General features: G+C 38.9%; 2 protein-coding genes across 2 annotated transcripts in view; one reads left to right on the forward strand and one right to left on the reverse strand.

Annotated features, from left to right (window-relative positions):
- Positions 1-3,897, reverse strand: part of ANKRD31 (ankyrin repeat domain 31) — a 56,468-nt gene extending 52,571 nt beyond the window's left edge. The window contains exon 1 of the mRNA XM_090132669.1: positions 3-3,897. The gene's annotated coding sequence lies outside the window, so the exon portion shown is untranslated. The remainder of the gene's footprint in view (positions 1-2) is intronic.
- A 2,574-nt stretch (positions 3,898-6,471) lies between these two features.
- HMGCR (3-hydroxy-3-methylglutaryl-CoA reductase) lies at positions 6,472-24,686 on the forward strand. The gene is made up of 20 exons (XM_031609301.2): positions 6,472-6,673; positions 9,685-9,880; positions 10,706-10,817; positions 11,485-11,572; positions 11,690-11,774; positions 13,066-13,171; positions 13,904-14,010; positions 14,444-14,560; positions 14,987-15,138; positions 15,676-15,920; positions 16,058-16,230; positions 16,755-16,949; positions 17,541-17,699; positions 17,833-17,990; positions 18,991-19,096; positions 19,726-19,896; positions 21,807-21,947; positions 22,061-22,219; positions 22,495-22,649; positions 22,802-24,686. The coding sequence occupies exons 2-20, from the start codon at positions 9,716-9,718 to the stop codon at positions 22,854-22,856; spliced, it is 2,649 nt and encodes an 882-aa protein (XP_031465161.1). The 5' UTR covers positions 6,472-6,673; positions 9,685-9,715; the 3' UTR covers positions 22,857-24,686.
- The last annotated feature ends 880 nt before the right edge of the window (positions 24,687-25,566 follow it).

Below are 25,566 nucleotides of genomic sequence, written 5' to 3' on the forward strand. Positions count from 1 at the left end.
ACCTGCAGTGGAGGGTCTCGGGCTTCTGGCACACACACTCTTCTCCAGAGCCCTCAGCTGTGTGTCCACCCAAAATTCTGTGCCTTCACTTCTCTGCTTCTGTGGCTGCGTGTAGGGAGCTAACTCAATCTTCTGCCTGAGCATGGTGAATTGCTTGTGGCATCAAGACTAGGAGTGTGTTTGAGACACAAAATAATATTATCAGTCTTGAGACAAAAGAAGCTTGCAAACAAGTCCTTGCAGACAAATTGAGCAGAGGCTTGCAAATTCCTCTCCATATGATGGCTGTAAACTCACCAAATAAGGCTTCACTTACAAAGGTCAACTGAAAACTTGAGCATGTGAACTTCGGACTTACTGCACAGGCTTAATAGACTAATTAATATTAAATTCTCCATCTTGGGCAGCATACAGTTAGAGCTAGTTATACATGTGATGTGTGATACACAGGGTAGCTCACATACATGGAGGAACGTGTATTAGGCGGACTGGGAAGACTGTAATCTCCAGGCACTTTAGTCAAAGAGGAAAGGACAAGGGACAATATGGCTGGGAAATAGGGATAAAAAAGTCTGTGACTTCCAGTAGGTTGAGAGACCCTGTGGGGAAGTGCCCCTAGTAGATTCTTTATTTGAACAAAGAAAGCTAAAGACCCTCCTATGTCTCTTTTTGCAATAAGGATAATTGGGCAAGCCTTCTTAAGAAAAAAATTTCCCAACAGTCTCAATGCTGAAAATATTAACACAGAATTTGTAGGTGCACTCTCATACATAGCCCTCTGACCACCTTGAGTAGCGTCAGAAGAATATCTCAACACTGCCTCAGCATTGCCCCTCAGTGTGGTGTTTTCACACAACACTCTATTAATTGTTGAAAGAGGGAAACTGAGAGAAACTGGAGACACAGTTAGATACTCTCATGATTGAAAACCAAAACCTAAAAAGAGGGATGGCCAGCAAGGAGAGGGAAGTGATTGTCGTCTTCTACTCTGACTTGTGAGGCCCTACCTGGAGAACTGCGTTCAAGTCTTGAGCCTCCAGCACAGGAAGCATGTGAAGCTGTTGGAGCAGGGCTTCTATGAAGAAAGGTTGAGGGAGTTGGGCCTGCTTAGCTTGGAGAAGAAAAGGCTCTTTGGAGACCGCATCGCAGCCTCCCAGTATTGAAGGGAGCTTACAAGCATGAGAGGACTGACATTTTACATGGTCTAATAGTGATAGGAAAAGGGGGAACAGTTTAAACTATAAGATGGAAGATTTAGGTTAGATGTTAGGAGGAAATTTTTCTCTCAGAGAGCACTGGAACAGCTTGCACAGAGAAACTGTGAGTCCCCCCCAGAAGTTTTCAAGTCCACACTGGATGGAGCCCTCAGCAGCTTGTTCTGGTGTCTGGCAACCCTGCCCACAGCAGGAGATTGGAACTAGGTGATCTTTAAGTCCTTTAACCTTATGGCAACCCAAGCCATTCTATGAATCTATGAGTCTAAAAATAGAACTTAGGGAACTTAAAATGCTGTTGGTGTCAGTTGAAAGAAGACAAAGGCAACTACAGGAAAAATTACATCTCCTACTAAAACAGACTCCATCCTCAGTCTTGGCTAAACAATTCCACAGATTAACGCGTTCTGCCCTAGAGGCATACAAATTCCTTTACCATTTCCCACTGATGCCTTGGTGAAGATTTTAGCAGAAACCTGAAGCCCACCACACGTTACCATCTATGCATGCATCAACGATATACTGATAGAAGGAAACAATTCAGCAGAAGTCAAACATATTACGGAAAGTGTATAAGAAAAATTAATAACCTCTAAACTAGAAATTCCTTCAGATACCCCAGAAGGAACAGAACATGCACGGAAACCACTAATCAAAAAGGAATTCCAGCAGCTGCTGGCTGCTCTAAGTTATTGATGTACACACATAACTGATTTTTCTGTTATTGCTCACCTCTTACATAATTCACATAAAAAAGGAAAATCATGGGAACGGAATGAATAGCATGAGAATGTGTTAGAATTATATTGTGGTTTCACCTGGCAGGTGGCTAAGCACCACACAGTTGCTTGCTCACTCTTCCCCCTTCACAGTGGCGTAGGGAAAAAAAAAAAAAAAAAAAAAAAAACAGGCACAAAGTATACACCAAGTAGAACTTATGAGTTGAGGTAAAACTAAGACAGAGAAAAGGAAAAGTATAGTATTTATGACAAATATATATATGTGAATGTATATAACAAGTGATGCACAAGCAATTGCTCACCACCTGCCAAATGAGAGAAAGAACTCAAATTCCTTTCAAAAGTCCTTCTACTTGATGTCATATGGTACGGAATATCCCTTTGGCCAGATTAAGCCAGCTGTCCTGATTCTGTCCGCTCCCAGCTTCTTGCACCTCCCCCATCCCTCAGCCCTTTGCTGATAGGAGCTGAGAAACTGGAACTGCCTTGGCTCTGTACAACTCTGCTTAGCAACAGAGCAACAGGCTCTTCACAACACTTCTCAGCAGCGACTAGAAACATGGGTGTATTTATCCTTGTCGTCTTTCTCGTAAAACCAAAGCACAGTATCATACCAGCTGTTGAGGAGAAAAAAGCTCTGTCCCACCTGAAACTAACAAATTATTAATAATAGAACTGAGGCTATTCCAACAGCCAGGCCAGGTACAGCAGTCTGACCCTATTTATGTAGACTGGGATCTCAGGGAAATGTGGCTCCCATTGTAGTGTCTGGTAAAGGAGGAATATGAGGAATAGAAAGGCTGCTAGAGTTTGGTTCCTAATCTTTCAGTGGCACTGAAACAATATATTTAGATCTGGAACATGGTTTGCTGTCCTCCTATGGCCAGTGAAACAGTAGAAAAATGAGATGACAGAGTGTGATCATTTGGGGACCTTCCTGTCTCATGAATTTAATTCACAAGGGTATACTGCTACCAGCAGGCATTGTTCAGATAGGTCTAGGTGTGACTTCATGCAAACACAACTTGGATCTTGAATCGAGTGACTGTAGTCATGAGTTGGATAATGTGTGTTTTTTTACACGAGGTATTAAAAATGCTGGTGCCTGGTTACTTTTTATGAAAACCTTGTGAGGTCAGCATGAACGAGCTGAACGAGGAAGCCTTGTGGCAAAGGATGGTTCTGTTTGGGCTAAGGCATGGGTGTCCAACCTTTTGGTTTGCCAGGACCGCACAGAATATATACAAATTGTATTATGTAGATCACTCCAAAAGTAATGCCTTCTACTTATTTCCACAGAAACTTGAATAGATACAAAGAACACTGTTTGATAGATCAAATTTTCAATTACAGAACACTCTTTTTCAACATAGTCACCAGCATTAGTGATTCATGTTCACCAGCAATGAACAAGAGTATGCATGTCATGCTCATAAAAATCAGTACCAGCGGAAGTCGCTGTTGCCACTACCAAAACACAACCACTCACTGCCTCAGTGTGCTCATATCCACTGTTTGGTTCAGCAAGCATCAGTGAATGTCACAAGGTGCCATTTTTTCTGCATAGAGGAATTCTATTCTACACCATTGCTTCATGGGCACTTCCATGTCAGACACCATTTTGTCAGACTGCTCCTCTGCTGCCAGCTGTCACACAACAACATGTAATGGAATACTGGCAGAAAGGTTCAACCTCTGCTGCCATACTGCCAACATCATGAAACAGGAGGCATTCTTTTAAAGCAGGCATTTTGAAATATATGATGTTGTCATTGTATTATAAGCAACATAGCTTATTTTAATTTTTAATATTTTTATTGAAACAAAGAAAAAATAAGAGAGCAACTAAAACAGAAAACTATTGGGATGTTAAACCTTGTTCATGTGAAACTGATGTATCAGGCTGGTTTAACGGCAAGCAGCTGCAGTTCTCCATGAGTTTTCAAGGTCTCAAGTCTCATCAGAGACTTCTGATGAAATTTTGTTTTTCCTGTGCTTCATCCTTAAAATCAGTTGTTCACAAATTTTAAGTACTGCCAAAAAAACCACAAAAAACAAAAAACAACAAACAAACAAACAAACAAAAACCAACAAAAAAAACAATGGCATGAATGTGACATGATTGTGAAGCAAGGGATATTTCTCAATCTGCCAAGAGAGTGCTTATAAAAGGTTGGTAAAGAGATATGATCAGTTTTGGGGGGGTTGAATATCTGACTGCAACTCTGTACATTCCATTTGAAAACTCTCAGGTTATGTATTCATATGGACTGAAAATGGAGTTGTAAACATAAATTGATGATTTTTCTAGCAAACCTCTTTATCAAAATGGAAAGTATTTCTCTCTATTTGCAGGACTGTGTTTAGCCAATGTACCACAACGCATGCAATTTTTTTTTGCCATTACTTGAGTTAGCACTGCACTGAGCTCTCCCTGTATCCCAATTTCAGTGTGACAGTGCTGATCTCACTTACTGTGAGCACTGAGTGAGCACCAAGGGGCCAGGCTGCTTATGGGACAAGGCTGCTGCCATGATGGTGTAGGGCTCTGGAAGAATTGCAGGCAGCAGCTGCAGGATAGGCTGGGCTGGGCCACATGAGCATGTCTGGACTGAAGGTTGTGCAAACAAGCAGCATGTCAGAACTGAGTCTTAAAGGCCTCAGACTGAGATGTTTTACTTCTTTAGCCAAGAAAGTGATTTTAAATTTAACACCCTTCAATAAGCTCATGAGCTCTAAGAAGAACATGCTAAGGATATGTGACTGTAGTACTTGACTCCACTCAAATGAAGTTAAACCCCAGGGAGGAAAAGATATAGGGCTTAAAGGTATAAGGGAGTGGAGGAGCGAAGTGGGGAAGAGAAAGGAAAAGAGCGTGAAGGAGAACAGGGAAGTAAGAGATGCGAAGCTGTGTTCCTCCTCCTCCACCAAGACAAGGACACCTCTTTGGTGAGCACTGTGCCACCCTGCTGGGTGAAGAACGCTCAGGCTGGTCTGCATCTTGCTACAACTACCATCGTGCATTGGCGCTACTGCAGCTCGTGAATTTATCAATGGCAGCCTGGAACCTGTTACATCTATCACTACAGTAACTCATCTATTCTTTTTTAAATCTTTGTGAATCCATCCAGGGGAAGCCCTTGTGGGAGGCAGGCAAAGTCAAACTGCATTCAGCACAACACCCACTCATGCAGGAATGGGAATGTGGCTGACCCATAGTGCTGCCAGTGTAAGGCTGGTCAGTGAGAACTCGTGGCAGAAAGCTCTATGCTACCTGTGCACAGAGACTGTGATTTCCAAACTAGAGCACTGGACTCCTGCTCCCAGTGAGCTTCATAATAAAATTAGTATTTTGGTTAATTTTGAAATGTTGTGATATAATAGAATCAGGGAGTAGTAAAAACAAACAAGCACATGAAAAACCAACAACCAACTAGCACTATTCCAGAAAAAGTGTAGGAAACAGTGACAGATTTAATGGTCATCTTCAATTAGGCATCAATTATATATAATTATTGGAAGCAGGTACAAATTGCTGCTTTGCTTTGACTTAGTCATATCCACACGCAATTATTGCAATTGCAGCACATACTGCCAAATTACTACAGGAAGCGCAGTGGTGATGTTTTACTTTCCAGGTAGCAAAGGTGAAATACTGAGGAAACCTGTGCGTTCTGAGGAAAGCCAGCAGGGGAGCGGTTACACAGCAGTCACCGGGATTTACGTACATCACAGGGACGATGGCAACAAACGGTGTATTTACATGTTAGAGGACTGAGCTGGCAACAATGATTTCCTCACTGATAACACCTGCTTTGGGTGTAGTCCTCAAGCAACCCTTCGTCAGCGCATTCTTTTTTGGCATTACAGTAATGCTTTTATAGCAGAGTACCACACAAAGCTCTTTCTAAACAGAATGCTGCATGCAAGCTTCGGGAAATCAGGTGTGAGACTTATCTGCAGCAAAACCGTGCAGTCCACGATCTGGCCTTACACACAGAGCTAGAATCGCTCAGGCCTGGCCACGCGGGAGCAGAACCGGGACGCTGGGAGCAAGGTGGCAAATGGGACCCAGAGGTCTGACAAACACAGCTACTGGGAGCGGCGGCAGGCACAAACGCGTGCCCCGCATTCTGAACACTGAGAGGCTCCCGTTTTCCACAGACGGGAGCGCAGCGGATCACCACGCTGTTTTTAACGCGCTGATCCCAGGGGCGGCCGGCTGGGCCGCAGCTGCGCGGGACCGCTAAGCGGTGAGCGCTGCAAACCCGAGGGCTCCGCGGCCGCTGTGCCCGCCATGCCCGCTCTGGGCACGACGAGGCGGCGCCGGGTTCCGGCCTCAGGCCCCCGCGGGGGCGGGGCGGGCCTCTCGCTCGATCGGCGTATGTAAATAGGTCTCATCCCGCTGTCCAATCAGAGGACGCGAAGAAGACAGCACGCTGTCCTATTGGCGGGCGGTCCATGGCGAGATGGCGTGTTCCCCGCTCCTGATCGAGCTCCGCGCTGTACGGCGTTCGCAGGGCGGTTGCCCTGGCGACGCGGAGGATGACGCGTCGCGGGCCGGGCGTGCCGGCGCGCCGTCATTGGCTGCGCGATCGGGCGATGGCGGTGGCCGGCGCGTCGTGCCCCGGGTGTCCTTGTCCGGGGAGGAGCGGCCGCCTCAGTTCGCAGCGCGGCGGGAGGGAAGGAAGGAGGAAGGAGCTCGCTCGCGGCCGGGCGGTGAGCGGGGCAGGGCAGGCGGGCCGCGGAGTGCGGGGCGCTGCGGTGCGGTGCGGTGCGGTGCGGGCAGCCCGACGTTGGGATGGCGGGGTGCCGGGCGACGGCCCCGAAATCGGCCCGTAGCGGCCGGGAGGCGCGGACTGACCGGCGGGCGGCGGCTGCTGGCGGCCCGGCCGAGGACCCCTCGTGGGAGCCGTGGCCTGGGAGGGAGAGCAGGCCCATGCCCGGCGTCGGGCCGCCCGCGGCTGCTTAGCGCCCGGCGGTGCTGAGTCAGCCTGGAGCCGGGAGCGGCGCCGCGCTGAAGTGCGCCGGAGTGCTGCGGGGCGGGCGGCGGCCTCGGCCGGCACGCGGCTTGCGCGGGGTGATGCTGGGAGCGGCGCTCCGGGATGCTGTTACGCTGTGGCTGAGGCTTTGCGGGGCCGCAGCTGTTCGGTTTCGGGAGGTGATTGGTTTTTTTTCTTTTTTTTTTTTTTCCTACGTTTCGTTTCGATTTCCGGGATGGTCTCTCTGCATCGTCTGATTGGCAGCAGAAGGCATAGATAGTATTTACATGATGTCCCTTTGAGCCATCCATTCGAAATCTAACAAAATAACAGTAATGATAAATTTCAGCTTTAAATATAGATTTATGTCTTTCTCATTTCAAGCTGAAAGTGTGGGAATAAAAATGCTTCAGTCGGGCTGAAGAACAGAATCTGACTGTATGCACTGATGATTTTTTATAGCAGTCAGTAATGCAGAATCAGTGTAGAAATGTAGAAAAAAGTGTAGAAATCAGCAAGAAATGTAATTGAGGTTGGTGAAGTATTCATGCAGGCTGTAAGGAGCCTTCAGGTGAGGAGCTGCTGCCACTCAATGAAGCCCAGGATCAGCAGTGTGGCATCCTGTATTTCTCAGCAGTAATTAATTAGTTGTGAAACATTAGCTGATTAAAAAAAATATTCTGGCTAATTAGAAATACGTCTTCCCCTGCTTGATTTTTTTATGAGGCCATTTTGTGCTTACTGGGGCAGGAGTCCTACTACTTCTGCTTACAGGCATGAGACATAGTATTTGAAGAAATACATATATATTTGTTTTTCTTTGGCGTTTTTGTAGACCTGGTAACAATTTGCTACTTGTTTTTATAAATTCTGACAGTTAAATCATTAGGAGTTGCATTTATGATTTTAAGGGTTGCAGTACTCTGTAGCTGTGTGATAAGTAATATCTTTTATTTTCCTGTGGAATTCAAACAGACTAGTATTTCAGTAGGATATTGCTGAGGCTCTTCTGGTTTTGGTTTTGTTCCACAGTCTTTGGAAGTAAGATATTGCTCTGACTGTCTTATTCCATTTTTTTCTAACTAAAAGAGACTTTCCATGCTACTGCTGAGAAATCATACTACCACTATAGAATGGTTTTGCAAGAACATACATTTATAAAATGACGTAGATCATATTTGACAAGGAACAACAATGGATGACGTTGACTGAATTAAAAATCAGCCTTTCTTTATTTCAGAGCTTGTCTTCACCTTTCCTCCTTCCTCCTTTCAAAAGAAATGAAATAATTTGTTCATACGAAAATCAGTCCTCTTAATGAAATTCCCCAGTCATCCCAAATCAGTTACCTTAATGCAATTGGTTCCATCAGTCAGAAAAATCCTGCCACACCTTTGGTGCAGAAGGGTGAAGAAAATACAGTAGTGCTGTAATTATGCTTACATGACAGTGCGGGCAGGAAGACAGTCTGGTAAGCAGGATGATTCTGGCATCTTCAGGAGCACTGAGCAGACAGATTTGTCCATTTTCTTTTATTTTCTGTCTGGCAGCTATGTTTATGGCATTCATGGAAAAGAAAAAGTGGGGGAAATACTGTTTTCCTGGAAGTCTGGTGCATAAATTGTTATTTTTGAGGCAACATAAAGGGATTTTTATCCATTTCAATGTGATAATGTGTAGAGCCCTCAATCCTCTTTGGAGATCTCCACAGTTCTAGGTCTGCACAGACTTTCCATAGATCAGTATTTTGAAATACAAGTTAAACTACCATTTAAGTATCTTTGGGATTTTGGATATAGTTAAGTAGTTAACATTCTTCATAAGGTTTTAGAAGCCATTGATTTTATGCAAGGAAAAAATGACATATTATTGTATTTAAGAGATGATTTTATGGCATTTTGTTTCTGTGCTATAAAACATGAGTAAACATCCCTGATGGACTCAGGGTCTAAAGGAACAGCACAGAGCAAACAAAGATGCAGTTTTTCTAACTGATGGAGCATTCGTGTTCTCATTACGTGGAGGGGAGCTGTGAGCAATGTTTGTTATCTGTTTAAAGCAAAGGGGATGATGAAATGTTTCAGTAACCTGGGAATTGGTTACGGGTACGGAGAACTGATGCAGAATACTGTAATCAAGAAGGATTTGTGTGTTTGAGGTAAAGAAAGAACTGTTTCAAATGGAATTAACTTAAATCACTGGAGAAAGTGGAGAACATAAAATCAGAGGGAGATAACGTTGAAATATCTGCTCTTGAGATTGAGAATTACCGGCAATGGTTTGCAGCTGATTTATACAGTTAAAACCAATGTTTTTGTTGGAAGAATGAATAGAAAGGAGTAACAGGATTTACTGAGTGCTTACATGTGATGATGAAGACAGGAAGCTGGAGACAGAGTAGTGTCAAAATTGTCTAACAGCAGAAGATTCTGAGATGTCACCATGAACTTAGAATTTGGGACGGTTTTTAGTAAGACAGTTTGAAGAGAGAAGTGAGATGTGTGTTTTATTAAAGGGGAAAAAAAAGCAGATTGACAAGGCAGGAGCAGATCATATTATCTTTCAGAAAACTAGAAATAAATGTTTTTAAATGGAAGGTTGAAGGGTGAAGATAAGTTTCTGTATTTATCTGTTACTTAGCTTTTTTTGTTTGAAACAAAGTGGACTTTGATTTGTGGGGATTTGTATAGCGTTATGCTTTTTTCCTGAATTTCTTACCTGCTCATATGAAATGTTCTTTTGTTGCAGATTTGCTAAGTGTAGAAAAACAGTCCTGAAAATGTTGTCCAGGCTCTTTCGAATGCATGGCCTTTTTGTGGCCTCTCATCCATGGGAAGTCATTGTGGGAACAGTGACCCTTACAATCTGTATGATGTCAATGAAGATGTTCACTGGGAATGATAAGATCTGTGGCTGGAATTATGAGTGCCCAAAACTTGAAGAAGTAAGGATTAAAATTCATGTGTAGTATTTATTGTTAATCAGTAAATTCAGAGTAGTCAGTAGAATAAGATCATGTTATAATGTTAGAGGGAAAATAAGTATGCAGAAACTTCTTTATTGCCTTCTTTCCCATGCTCTATAGGGAAGCTGTGTGCAGGTGTATGCAGTGGTGTGCTACCATATGTTTTCATTAAATCTTGAGCACTTTTCCTAGGAGGAAAGGCTGAGGGAGCTGGTTCTGTTCAGCCTGGAGAAAAGAAGGCACTGGGGGATCTCATCAATGTGTATAAATACCTGAGCAGAGGGTGAAGAGAAGATGAAGCCAAGGCTCTGCTCAGCAGTGCCCAGTGCCGAACTGGTCACAAACTGGAACACAGGAGGTTCCCTCTGAACCCCAGAGAGTATTTCTGTGCTGTGCGGATGATAGAGCACTAGCACAGGTTGCCCAGAGATTGTGGGGTCTTCTCCTTGGAGATCTTTGGAAGCTGCCTGGGCCCGGGCAACCTGTTCTGGATATCTCTGCTTGAATATGGGTTAGGCCAGGTAGACCCAGAGGTGCCTGCCAACCTCAGTCACTCTAGGATTAAATCAAATTTTCATTTGCACAGCATCCAATGATGAAAGATCAGATATTAATATTTTTAAAAATACTTAATTTGGGTGACAAACTAACAGTGATATCTATTTTTGTACCCTCTCCCATCCCAAACACTCCATTTTTAGTGCAACTTCAAAATAGATTTTTTGTTTTTTGTCATTGTTATTAAAACTTAATGTCGAGTCTCCATGTGTAAAATCTAAATAAACCCCTTTGTGTTCCATACAGGATGTTCTGAGCAGCGACATCATAATCCTGACAATCACACGCTGCATAGCAATCCTTTATATATATTTCCAGTTTCAGAACCTAAGGCAACTCGGGTCAAAATACATTTTAGGTACTGTATCTGGTTTTGCATATTATGTATGCATTGTAGCATGTTGTTATTGTTGTTTCTATAAATTGGCAATTGATGTTAGAATGTTAGCATTTACATAGTAAGTCTGTAAGAATACTTAAGAATACTTAGTATTTACATACAGAATAGAGTAACTTGGATCAGCAGAATATTTATTCTGCTGTCTAAAAGTGTATTTTTTAAGAAGGCTTGTGCCAGATTATATAAACACTGGGATTGTAGTTCTTGAAATAACTTCTTTATGTTAACTCTGAAAGTTAGTGCTGGTAAGCTGGTTTTAGTGGTATGGGTTTTTTTTGTTTTTTGTTTTTTGGGGGGTTTTTTGTTTTTTTTTTTTGTTTTTTTTTTTTTGTTTTTTTTTTTTTGTTTTTTAAGATAATAAGAGAAAGTTTATCACTTTTATTTCTCAAAGCCTTGCTTTGAGCGCTGTAGAAATTTTAGATTTCACTATTCTTATAGAAACAGCATCCACATCACTCTGTATCTTAGCTGCTATTAATGCAGTCCTTTATTTGCATGAAGATTAATCTAGAGGTATTGGGCTTTTTTGGTTCATTCTGGTTTTGTTCTCCTCACTCTCAATGTATGTATGTATGTATATAAAATATTATTCCCTTTCTTTTTCCCTTTCTTTTTCTTTTTAAAGGTATTGCTGGTCTCTTTACAATCTTCTCAAGTTTTGTTTTTAGTACAGTTGTGATTCACTTCTTGGATAAAGAACTGACAGGTTTAAAGTAAGTAGCAAATATGAGTTGTTGCTTGATTTTTTTTTTTTTCTTTTTTTTTCCCATGTACAACAGATCTTGCACTTCTATTTTCAACGTGTTTCCGTTTGTTTGTTTTTTCCCCAGTGAAGCTTTGCCATTCTTCCTGCTTCTGATTGATCTTTCAAGAGCAAGTGCACTAGCCAAATTTGCACTAAGTTCCAATTCGCAGGTCAGTATTGATATTACTGCAATTAGGCTTTTGAATTTAATGTTCATAGGTGAACAGTCCTCATGGAGAGACATACAGGTGAATGTGATATTAGTGATACAGAAAAAGTCCAGACTCTATATTCTGTGGTGTTACAAGTGAATAATAATACTGTACAATTAATGTGTGATGATCATGTGAACTAGGTTAATTTTATGCTTGAATATAGAACCAGAACTTTTACAGCATTACTTACATTTGAGGCTAGAGTTCCTGGACCAATGTCTTCCACAGAACAATTATTGATTTTAAAAAAAGAAAGGTAGTTTGTAGGGCTCAGGGATAGCATATAAACAGATGCCTATGGTTAAAATGCTAATGTGGGAAAAAGCAAAATCTTACAAGAACAAATGTGGCATGGGTGTATGTACATGTTTTTGGTATAGCTTTAAGTATCTCCTGGAAGATTCTCAAAAGCTGCCCAGACATGATTCTGGGTGACCTGTACCAGGTGTCTTGAGCAGGGGGGTTGGACCAGATGACCTCAAGATGTCCCTTGCAACCTCTGCTATTCACACCATGAAGAATTAACAGTATGTTTTGCTCAGTGTGTATTGGAATGGCGACTTTTTAATGTTCTAAAACATCAATTCCACCAAAAGCTATTTTAAATGAACAAAATACTGTGCATGGTAATTGAATGTAATAATTGTGACATATTTTGTGTGTGGGCATAAAGCATAGTAATACAGTATATTATACTATATTGTATAATACATACATTATATATATAATACATATGTATTATGCAATATAGTATAATATACTGTATTACTATGCTTTATATATACACATACAAAATATATGTAGTATACCATATTATGCAGTATAGTTTATTAAGTAATATGGTATAATAATATAATATGTTTTACATCATATATATGCAATATTATAGTGTTTGCACATTATTATGTAATAATAGCAAGTATAGCCTTCATTAATTTTCAAGAAAGTTCTTCATAAAAATGTTTTTGCCACAGCTTCTTAAAGACTGCCTATCAGAGTTGTAGGAACAGCAATAAACCACGCATGGAGTATTTAGAAATTAAGTATTTCTGCTATGTAAAGACTATCAAAGCATAACAGTATATGGGAGATGGAGAAAAATATATTTAAACACATTCTTGAATTCTTTACTGCCTGCTTTATAAAGCCTTATCACTATAATACTTGATTTACTAATCATGTTATGTATATTCTCTTTCTTCAGTTTTTGTCTGTGTTGTAACATTCAGAATTTTTTTCCTCTTAGGATGAAGTGAGAGAAAATATTTCACGTGGAATGGCAATTTTAGGTCCCACATTTACCTTGGATGCACTTGTGGAATGTCTTGTGATTGGTGTTGGTACTATGTCAGGTGAGCAGTGAAATCTAACGTTCTAAACCTTTCCAGTTAAAAATTAAAAAAAATTAAAAAATTGAAAGCTGATGAGTTAGTAAGTATTTCAAATAATAGGTGTTGGAAGTGGAATAACTTCATCTATTTATTTGGACATTTTGGGGGAGAAGAGAAAAGTGTGTTAATAAGCTATTTTTCTGTTTACATACAGGAAAAAAGACTCGTTGTAGTATGTAGTTCTGCTTTTCTTTTTCTTTTTCTTTTTTTTTTTTTACATTTTTGAATGACTTATACTGCTAGCTCATTTATCTTTACGAAGGGAGTTCTGTAATGCATTTGTGACATAACATAATTGACTTTTTCTGCATACCATGCTTGTGAAAGTGCAGGTGGGGCATGTATTTCCTGAACCCTTAATTGGTCATCTTTTACAAGGGATTTCAATACATAATACTAACTTTGCTAAGATAAAGGGAGGCGTTTCAAAATTTCGTTGTATAGTTTCGAAAGCTTAGTAAACTGTAATTATATTTATTTAGGTTTACACATAAAAAAAATTGTATAAATACCGTAACTACATAGTGTGCTTAGAATAAGCTGGTACAAAATGATAGGGCTTTTTTTTTCATTCATCAAGGCAATTTCTGTAATCTATGGTAATTATTTCTTTCATACTTCTGCAACACTTCAAGTGTTCAAAGCCTATTGCATATTCAAATGTAAAAAAATATATATATTTTTTTTATGTAGGAGTGCGACAACTTGAAATTATGTGCTGCTTTGGCTGCATGTCTGTTCTTGCCAACTACTTTGTCTTTATGACCTTCTTTCCAGCCTGTGTGTCCTTGGTATTAGAGGTAAGACCCACTTAAAGACAACATCAAACTTATTGTTCAGACCCTACGCTTTTTGTAGACTGTTTGTTTCTTCACTCGAGTATATACCAGCATTTTTGTCTTCCTTTTGAAGTGAATACAAAAGGTTGCTGTAACTCAGCTGATGGACGGTATCTTGTTATTACCACTGTAAATGAATCAAACTCAACAATTTGAGTTTTAAAGCACTGCAAAACAACAAAAAAAGAAGTTTAAATTAATGTATGTCTGGAATTTCTCCCCAGCGCACACTTAACTTTTGGTCAGCTGCTTAGACTTTTGTGTATAAATTACTTTATTTTATTTTATTTTATATGATCAAATAAAAATACAGGGTGAATACTTGATTTTTCAAGTATTTACTAAATGGGAGTTAATTAATTAATTAATTAATTAACTAATTTTATTTCTGCAGCTTTCTCGAGAGAGTCGTGAAGGACGTCCTATATGGCAGTTGAGTCATTTTGCTCGTGTTCTGGAAGAAGAAGAAAATAAACCAAACCCTGTAACACAGAGGGTCAAAATGATTATGGTTTGTAGCTTTTTTTTTTTTTTCATCTGTTGTCATGTAATCAATAAGGTATCCTTGTTGAATGAATAAAACTTTTGTGTCATATAGGCATTACTCTACCTTACCTTGGTCATTTTTAATAACATCCCTTGTTTACACAGTCTCTGCATATGCCATTTCTATATAAAACAGAGCTTTTTCATGTGTACATTTGTTCAGCTTTCTCTGCTTATTACTTGAGCAAGAGGAAGGATGTGTAGGGACAGGCTCAAAACTCCAAGTATAATGATACTTGGCCAGTAGATGATGTAGATGAAGGGTCAGGAAAATCCTTTGCCTTCAGGCTGTTGAGGAATGGAAAACAAAATGTTTAATCTTAGCAGATTAGATAACAAATTACATTTGAAAAAAATAATATTTGTTTTTTGCTTTGTGTTTTTAATGCAGTCACTGGGTTTGGTTCTTGTTCATGCACACAGTCGCTGGATAGCGGAACCAGCTTCTCAGAATGGTACAGTAGAAAATGCAGTGGGATTGGATGAGAATGCACCAAGGAGAATTGAACCTAATGTTTCACTGTGGCAGTTCTACCTTTCTCGGTAGGTCATATCACAGAAAAGATGTGTATTTCATTGAATAGGGTGTATTCACCAGTGCTGTCAAGGTGTTGGTTCTTAGGGTGCAATCCATAGTAGAATTTCATGGAACTGGAGATGACACTTCGAGAAATACTTTTACACTATTCCTCCAATCTCCTTCCAGCTGTACTGGATGCATCCTAATACCATATCTTTCTACCTTATAAGGAGGTAGGTGTTAAATGAATTTGAAGTGGCAGTTGAATAGTGACTAATTTTACAGGCATTTAACTTATTTTTAACTTTTTAAGATTTAGTAAACGGTGAATGAAATGCTTACAGTGTGAGTAATACAAAGAATTAATGAGTAACCTCTCTACTCTAAACTAGTATACTTGTACCTTGTTAGAAAATGTGCTTTGACTGGTGTTTGATTAAGTGTACAAATGGTGACTATACTATTACACTTTCTAAAGGAAATGGATATCAGAAGTTACTAACACACAAATTACATATATTACATGTTTACATTTACTTCTTGATTTTTGTCTTTTTTAGAATGGCCAGTATGGATATTGAACAAGTAATCACTCTTGGCTTAGCCCTTCTCCTTGCTGTGAAATATATTTTCTTTGAACAAGCAGAGACCGAATCAACGCTTTCACTGAAGAATCCCATAACATCTCCTGTGATGGTCCAGAAAAAGGTCCCTGAGAATTGCTGCAGAAAACAATCTGGACTTCTGAAAAACAGTCAGAAGACTAATACAGTAGAAGAAGCTTTTGTTGCTAAAGATGGAAATGGTAAATTTTAGCATCTTAGTCTGAAATCTGTTCCTGAACATTTGCAACAAGTAGTGAAATCTGTGCTAGCATTTGTTTTTGGAAATTAATCTTAAGATTTTTGTAAACCAGAGTTCATTTCACTTGTCTTTATGCAGCTGAAGTCATAAAGCCTGTGTTAGCGGAATCCTCAGCCAAAGCTACATTTGTAGTTGGCAGCTGTAACCCTGCAGAAACTACATCAGTTCTTAATAAAAAAGAGGAAGAAATTGAATTACCTAAAGAACCACGTTCTATTGAGGAATGTGTTCGTATACTTGGAAGTACAGAGGTATGGTAAAATTAGTATTCCTTTCTTTTCTGTTTTGTTTTTTTAGCATCTGTGACATAATCTGATTTAAGAGTAGCAGTTTGTTTTCTAGCTTTTAAATAATCCTAATGATTATAATGTCAACTAATTCTATGGCGTTAATAACTAGCAGGGGAAAAAAAAAAAACAAAACCCTTTCAGAAGTCATTTCTGCTGCAATTTCCATTCCTTTTTTTTTTTCTTTAATGGAGATGAGAAAACCAGATATGCGTACATGTTCTGAAGCTGTAAACAAAAATTTTTCTATTATGATTCCCTAAGATGGAACTAGGAGGGAAGAGGCAGCTTCGTTATTCATGATATATTGAGTGCTTTAAGCTTCTTTCTTTGCTTAATTTGGTGCCTGAGTAAAAACCTTTACATTAGGCTAGGATGTAGTTTGTTCCTTTAGATGAGATATGATATTGTCAAAGTAAAGTTACCCTCTTTTGAGGCATTTAAAAGTATTTTCACTAGCAGAAACCATTTTTTCCCATCATTTACAGAAGGGAGCAAAATTCCTTACTGATGCTGAAGTGATCAGCTTAGTTAATGCAAAGCACATTCCTGCATACAAACTGGAAACCCTGATGGAAACTCAGGAGCGAGGAGTATCCATTCGCAGACAAATGTTATCTCAGAAACTCCCTGAGCCCTCATCTTTGCAGTATCTTCCTTACAGGAATTACAATTATTCTTTGGTGAGTAAAAGGCAGACAAATAAAAACTTGCTGTAAAACCATTTTCAAAATCTATGAAACATATGCTCAAAGTGATGTATGTGAACTAACAATGAATTTAGTCAAAACAAATGTTTTAAAAATATATATATGTGCAAATGTTTCCTTGATGTTTTTCAGTCCAGAGAGGTATGTTAGTTTTGTAGCTTATCCTAAAAATATTTCCAAGATATGCAGTTGCTTTATCTCAAAAATGCATAACTATAGCAACACTGAGCATGAGTTAAGCTGAGCAAAATACTGCCTTGAGCCTAAGCTGCAGTGGATGTTTATTTTAAATTAATTTAATAGCATTTAGCATTTTTAAATAGCATTTAAAATTTTAGCAGCATTTAAGTCCTGGTAAGATAGCTTTGAAATGCTTGATTTTAACACTATTAGCTATTGATATCTGTAGCTATAACTTTCTGTGTTGGGAATTATTTACTTTATTAGTAGGGTTGTATATTGTTAGCTAAGATACTGTGTTGTAATCACATATACAGTATGCAGCATGCTGCCATACTCTCTACATGTAAATTTAATTACATCTCTGTGTGTTATTTTCACAAGGTTTTAGGAGCTTGCTGTGAAAATGTGATTGGATATATGCCTATTCCTGTAGGCGTAGCAGGACCACTATATCTGGATAACAAAGAGTTTCAGGTTCCAATGGCAACAACAGAAGGATGTCTTGTGGCAAGCACAAATAGAGGATGTAGAGCAATATATGTAAGTACTGCATGACAAGCTTGAAGACTTACTATAACATGAAATGTGTTGGGGGACGATATAATGCATATTTTTGACTTGCTAAAAATTAAAATTCATTTTCAGCAATCTTACTTTCTGCTTTCATTTTTAGCTTGGTGGAGGTGCAAGGAGCCGCATTCTAGCAGATGGAATGACTCGAGGACCTGTTGTAAGGCTGCCCTCTGCTTGCCGAGCTGCAGAAGTGAAAGCTTGGCTTGAAAGTCCTGAAGGCTTTAAAATAGTGAAAGAAGCTTTTGACAGCACAAGTAGGTTAGTACAGTGGTTACTGTGGACTTATTTCCTAATAAAAGACTTCAGTGGACAACTCCTAATATCTGCATGCTGCATTGCAAGAATTTGCATTTTCGTTTTGGTTGTCCCATGTTGTATGAATCTAAGAAAAGAAAATAACTGGATATAAGGCAAGGCTAGTGATATACGCTTTATGATAAGCAGTAAAGAATTGAATAATAGCAGCATCTGTGCATCGTAGCCTGTTACTTAATGCATTACTTATTCTTGTTTAAGCATTTTAAAGTAAACATTAAAGCTCACTTGTATCCTTAGCAGTACTGTACTATAAGTAGTTTCAGATTTGGAATCTGGCCCATCTGGGGCTCTTGTTAATATATAGATTCCAGAGAATACAGCATAAACTAAAGCTAGAAACCAAATTTAGAAATATGAAACTATATTAAGAGTAAGATTATTTCAAGCCCAGGAATTTCTTCAAAGACTAATGATTACTTGCTTATTTTAGGAGGATTTAGATTTTGTTTCTTACTAATCTTATAATTGTTCACAAGGATATGCTTATATTGGTGAGAATCAGCTCGTGCTGCTCTTCAAGTGTTGTGTTTCCCAGTTTTCCTTTGTCTGGCCCTTATGCTGTATGAATAGAGTTTTGATTTGTGAAACTTGCATCACGGTCAGAAAGGAAGATGTTTTGCCTTCCTGTAAAACTGTATTAAACGTTTCCAAAGGCTGTGTTGTCGGTTTGTACTTGACAGTCAGATGTTTGTACTCTCTAATTTTACTTCATTAAGTTGAGGAGTAAAAAATCAGTAAACACTTCAGGAGCAGAACACTTCAAAGTATTGAGAGAACTGTATGCATGGTAGCCTGAAGGCATTTTCCTGTGCCCATGGAGTAGGAGTACAGATTGTAGATAATGCTGTTAACTGCACTGTGCTATGATTTTCTGTCATTTTGCTGCTTAAAATCCTCAAGGACTAAACTATTTTTAACTGATCATTATATTATTTTGCAGGTTTGCCCGTCTACAAAAACTTCTCATCAGCTTGGCTGGTCGGAACCTTTACATTCGTTTTCAATCCAAAACAGGGGATGCAATGGGAATGAATATGATTTCAAAAGTAAGGCTAAGTCCCTATAAATCTACTTATTAAATGCGTATTTCTTTTAAAAAATAATAACAAAAATTGTATCTTACTAATATGTAACTAGCTGGCATGTGGAAACAGAGAAAGACGAGATGCAGCACTGTTGGCAGTGCTATAAAGTAAGAGTACTGATTGAACTCAGTGAACGAAAGCAAGAAGAGAGTGAGAACAATGAAAGAAAAAAACATTAGAGTAACTTCAGTTTTTCTTTTCTCTTTTAATAAGATATTCTAGATAATACAGAATTTAAGCTGCTTGCTCTGTTGTGTTAGACCAAAGAATTTATCCAGTAATAATTAATCTGTTACTATGTTTATCATATTTGTAAATAAAGAATGATGAATCTGGTGAGTGGCAGAAGGGCAGCATAATTTTTTAAATTTTGCTGTTTTTCACATGTGAAAAAGGATGCAGAAAGGATGGGGATCATGCTACCATTTGTGCCTGTGTAAGAATCTTCCTAGGAATTTTGTTTCTTCAGCTGTAATTAGTGATCTGATGAGGCTTACTCCAGTCTTGCTGTTGTGCTGTCCTTAACTAGCTTGTTTGACAACCATAAATGATACATCAGCCACTAATGGTATCTGCTTTTGTTTTAACAGGGTACTGAAAAAGCACTGGCAAGGTTGAATGAAGAGTTTCCTGATCTCCAGGTTATAGCTATCAGTGGTAACTATTGTACAGACAAAAAGCCTGCTGCTATAAATTGGATAGAGGGAAGAGGGAAGTCTGTTGTCTGTGAAGCAGTCATTCCAGCCAAGGTTGTTAAAGAAGTAAGTGTCTGCTTTATGAATACTGTTAGCTTTGCTTCGTGTAGTAATGATTCCTACAAACATTTTCATGCTACTGCTGAGATATTCCTGCAAATATTTTCATGCACTTTTCCTGAGAACCTCTTAACGGTATATATATTATTCTTTCACTGTCTTTTCTAAGATAATATGCTATATATTTAATGATGAATGTTTACTTGAAGACATTTGGATTTTTCCTTTTTTCCTTTGAAAGATTATGCCAAAACTTGATAGCTTTCAGAGTGAAATCAGTAATTTTGATCATTTTCACTTGTTTCTTGCACAAACTTAGCTATCTTAAGATCACCTTCTTACATCCTTGTTCTACATCCTTGTGGAGAAGCTGGCTGCCCATGGTTTGGATGGGTGTATGCTCCACTGAGTGAAACACTGGCTGAATGGCCGGGCCCAAAGAGTTGTGGTCAGTGGAGTTAAATCCATTTGGCGGCCGGTCACGAGTGGTGTCCCTCAGGCCTTAGTACGGGGGCCGCTTCTATTTAACATCTTTATTAATGATGTTGACAAGGGGATTGAGTGCACCCTCAGTAAGTTTGCAGATGACACCAAGTTGGAAGGGAATGTTGATCTGCTTGAGGGGAGGAGGGCACTACAGAGGCACCTGGATAGACTGGATCGATGGACCAAGGTAAACTGTATGAGTTTCAATAGGGTCAAGTGTCAGGTCCTGCATTTTGGTCACAACAACCCCAGGCAACCCTACAGGCTTGGGGAGGAGTGGCTGGAAAGCTGCCTGATGGAAAGGGACCTTGGTGTACTGATGGACAGACAGCTGAATATGAGCCAGCAGTGTGCCCAGGTGGCCAAGAAGGCCAATGGCATCCTGGCTTGTATCAGGAATGATGCGGTGAGCAGGACCAGGGAAGTCATCCTGCCCCTGTGCTCTGCATTGGTGAGGCCTCACCTCGAGTACTGTGTTCAGTTTTGGGCACCACAGATCCCCTCCAGGGAGGAGCTTATTACGCCTTACTCAGAACAGTCTTTTGCCAAATTGTTAAGGATTTTCTGAATTATGTATGGTATGGGGCACTTTTGTTTTGTTTTTCATTTTGATTTTACTCAGTAACTTGATCAGTCCCTCTTGTGAATTTACATAAAACTTCTAGCACAGATATACCAGTGGAATTCCCCATTGCAGCTACACCTCTTGTGAAAAACTGCCTCTTTTTTTGATGATTTAATTTGATGATGGAACAGATTTGGACAAAGTATTCAAGTGTGTGTGGTCTACTTTTATCTTTTCGTTTTGCTTTGTATTTTCATCAGTATTATACACTTTGTGCATATCTGTCATCAGTTGCTATTCCTTTTATGCTGGATATAGTCTACATTTGCTCACAGTATAATTTTGTTTGCCTTCTTTGATCATTTTAATATGGAATTGTTGCAAACATTTTATCTGAATCTTTCAAACTAATATGGTATGCAGGTCCATTATTACTGCATACATGTGTATTTTGCAGAGTATCAGTGTTTTTTTGTTTAAACTCTTCAGTTGAGCTCTATATTCTTATGCAGAGCAACATGGGGTGGGTTTACTAAAAGGAACAACTTGGAAGAAAAATTGCTATAATGTTAGAGTAAATTAATGGCATATTGCTCCTAAATTGGCTTGTTCCAATGAGAACTAAGAACAAGAGAAGGTAGCTGATGAACTTTTCTTAGAGAAGTATGCAAGTCCAAACTGACTTCCCCATTATTACTTGAATAATATGCTCCGCATTTGAAAGGGCTTGTTTTGAACAAAACAGATATCTATGGTAGAGTCAAATTCCATTTGGAAGCAAACAAGGGGTTATGAGAGAAAACTTATTAACATGAAATAGGGTATTTCTACTCCAGCTTAAGGAGTGGTGTATCACTTTCTTTAGGTACTGAAGACAACTACGGAAGATATTGTTGAAGTGAATATAAACAAAAATCTGGTGGGTTCTGCTATGGCTGGTAGCATAGGTGGCTACAATGCGCATGCTGCAAACATTGTTACAGCTATCTACATTGCCTGTGGTCAGGTAAGGTTGGTTTACACCAAATCAGCTTTTCTTTAGTTTGTAATCCTTTCCTGAACACTTCTTTGAGTATTTTTTTTTTTCTTCTTCCTTTTTTTTTCCTCCTGGACCTAAAGGATGCTGCGCAGAATGTGGGCAGCTCTAACTGCATCACCTTGATGGAGCGTACTGGTTCCACCAATGAAGACCTGTATATCAGCTGCACAATGCCGTCTATAGAGATTGGGACTGTTGGAGGAGGCACCAACTTGCTACCACAACAGGCCTGTTTGCAGGTACAAAGCAGAAAGTTTACAGCAACTCATCTTCTTAGATAAAAGCCTGCTTTTATAGTGTGTTATAAGAATGGTCGTCTCTGGTGGATTTGACATGAAACTATTAGATTTATTTAATTAATTAGTTTCATGTTTGTAGCTTTTAAAGCTTAAAGTTAATATGAAAGAGATTTAAGGCTACTTAATTGGATATAATTTGGAAATACTTCAATATTAAAATCTACTATAAATTTACTTAGTTTTTATAGTATAACATTGCATATTTTGCCCTCTAGATGTTAGGGGTTCAAGGTGCAAGCCAAGACAACCCTGGTGAAAATGCCCGCCAGCTTGCTAAAATCGTGTGTGCTACAGTGATGGCTGGGGAGTTATCGCTAATGGCAGCTCTTGCAGCTGGGCATCTAGTCAAAAGCCACATGATCCACAACAGGTAAGAAGTACAGAACTTCATATTTTTCAGTGCTGTTTTGCTCTTTTTCCAAGTATACAAAATTCAGTGACAGTTGCATTAGTATTTGTAATATAGAACAACAGTGTGTTGTTTTAACTTATCTGATCTGATTGTTTTTATGTTTTTATCAGGTCAAAAATAAATCTACAAGATCTTCAAGGAACCTGTACTAAGAAGGCGGCTTGAATACTACAGCTTTGAAATGAAGCAACTGACTTAGGAGTAAAGGGGAAAAAATAATATAATCTGTGAAGCTTAGAATGAAAATCACCTTCAAGTCACTGATTTCTATGGACAATAATTTGAAAGATAATGGACTTGTGTGAGACTACTTATGCCTTTTATGTTCTTCAATGATTAGAGATGACTTCATGAAAGTGTTGTCAGCTGTCTTAAATAGAGTTTTAGAACTCTTACTCTTTTGCATCATTTTCTGAAGGATCAGTCACATGTTTTTACAGGTTGAGATTATTTTGACATGTAAACTGGTAATTACGAAGGTGAAATATGATATGTACTTTGTACAGTTGTTTTTTGTTGTTTTTTGAGGGGGAGGGGAAGTCTTGACTGTTTCTGTTTGTCTAACCTTGGCTTTAATGCATTGGTCCTTCTATAGTGATGGCAAACCTAATTGTTTTTCATGAATTCCCAGTTTTAATTTTGCTAAAATGTTAAAGTTAGGTCTTACGCTTTGAGACAGTTTTTATCTAATCACACTAACCCTACAGAAACCTATGTCTACTTATAGTACTTAATTTTCTGCAGTTAAGCAACATTCAATGTTTATCTTCACAATTTAGATTATTACTTTAAGAAAAACTTGTGACCTACAAAGTGCTAAACTGTTAAATTATAGTATGTTCTGAAGTAGGAAAAAAAACTGTCTTAACTGTTCTGTCATTTAGTACAGATACAAAAAAAAAAAAAAAAAACAACCAGATTTTAACACTCATTTCTTGTCAGAGAGCTTGTTAATTTAAATAAATGTGGTTTCCTGTCTTTTTTGGATAGGAATGCTGCATTCAAACAAGGATCAGTAACAGATGTTTACATTTCTTTTAAAAGAAGTCTCTCAAAGTTCAGTGTGTTTGCATATTACTAATTTTTTTTGTTGTTGTTCTTTGTGTTTGACACTTATTCTCCAGGAAGAGATGTGTATCCACTGCTTACACTGAGATAAATGAAGTCAGAAAATCACACTGTTCTTTAATACTACAGGGCTGGTTTTTTTTTTATGTTTTAATTCCTTTTAAACTTTTTGAGGGGGAATATTTATTTTAAGATTTTTTTTTTAATGGAAAGTACTAATTAAGGGAATTCAGTGAAATGGCATGTTAATGCAACAGATTTTGTATTAAAATTCTGTACTTGGACCAGTGAAGCAGTCTCAGGTGTTCTTAATGTAATACAGAAAACACAGGTGCGTTCTGGAAGATTGCTGTCAATATCACCCTATGTAGCTGATCATGGGAGGAAAATTGTTCATGTGCTTGATGACTTTTTTTTTTTGGGAAGGGAGAGAGAGAGGGGTACTTGGGTGGCAGATCAGTAGATTGCCTAGATGGGTTTATTAGAGGTATGTGGTGGCACTTTTAAAGGGGTGGCTAGCAGAGGTGCTCTTTAAAGTGAAACTGCAGTATAAGTCATATGGGTTGTTTTGTAGTACATCACCACATCAATATTATTGTAATGAGCTCATAAAGCCCCTGTGCAAGCATGAAGACATGCTACATGCTATATATGCTGTGACAGCATGTAAATATCATGAATGTGTATCTTCCTGCAGTATTGTTGTTAATAGCTGCCATTTTATTTAAGGAAGAACTACTTTATTTCTATGTTCATTCAGTGAGCTTATTTAACATTGTACTGACAATAAATAGTGGCTTAGTGTTCATTTCGGTGGATATAACTGACATTCTGTCTTGCAGAATTAACATTTTGTATTATTACTAAATTGTGTACATTTTGGTACAGAACTACTTTTTCAGTTTCAGTAAAACAATCTCAAACTTACTGGCTTAATTGTGATACTTTAAGATTACATCATGAGATAGTGAAATAACTTAGTAAACAACCTAAAAGGTTAGGAAAACTCTGTCTAGCATTAAGTACTAAAGACAATGGGCAAATGATACCAGAACTTCTCACCTTGTTTTGGAGAAGCCGTTACATATATATTCTCTTTAAAGTTGAATTATTCATTTTGCCCAATAGGGAGGGCTCTCACTTAACGTTAGCACTACCTTCTATTCAGGCCTCTCTGGGTGTTTCTCCTATCGACCAGAAAATTACTGAATTCTACTTTTGCTAGTTCCTTGCATATCCACCACAATAAAACCTTTAAAGCTTTTTAAACTTTGTAATTTGCTACATGAATTTTAAATACTGCTTTCACTAAGAAAACAATTTTATCAAAATAGGTAATACTGTATGTTCTTGAAAGGCAAGTTAATGTACGTCTGTCTTTAAAAGCCAGGCCAGTTATCCTCAGAGTACTCTACTCTCTGACTTGGAAGTCTTGGATGAGAAGCAGAATAAACACACCCATGATTCCAGAGGAAACAGTCAGAGAGCTACTTCTCCACCTGGACTACCACATGTCCATGGGGCCAGATGAGATTCATCCAAGAGTGCTGAGGGAACTGGCAGAGGTGATAGCCAAGACACTTTCCATCACCTGTCAGTGTTCCTGGTCAACTGGAGAGGTTTCAGAGGACTGGAAGGTCATAAGGAGGAACTGGAGACTGTAGGCTTGTCCGCCTGACCTCAGTGCCAGGGAAGGTTATGGAGCAGATGTGGTGTACCTAGACTTCAGCAGAGCCTTTGACACTATCTCCCACTGTATTCTGAAGAAGCTGGCAGCCTGTGGCTTGGATAGATACACTGCTGGGTA

This window comes from Phasianus colchicus, chromosome Z (genome assembly GCF_987193195.1).
Source record: "Phasianus colchicus chromosome Z, bPhaCol1.hap1.1, whole genome shotgun sequence".
NCBI lineage: Eukaryota > Metazoa > Chordata > Aves > Galliformes > Phasianidae > Phasianus > Phasianus colchicus.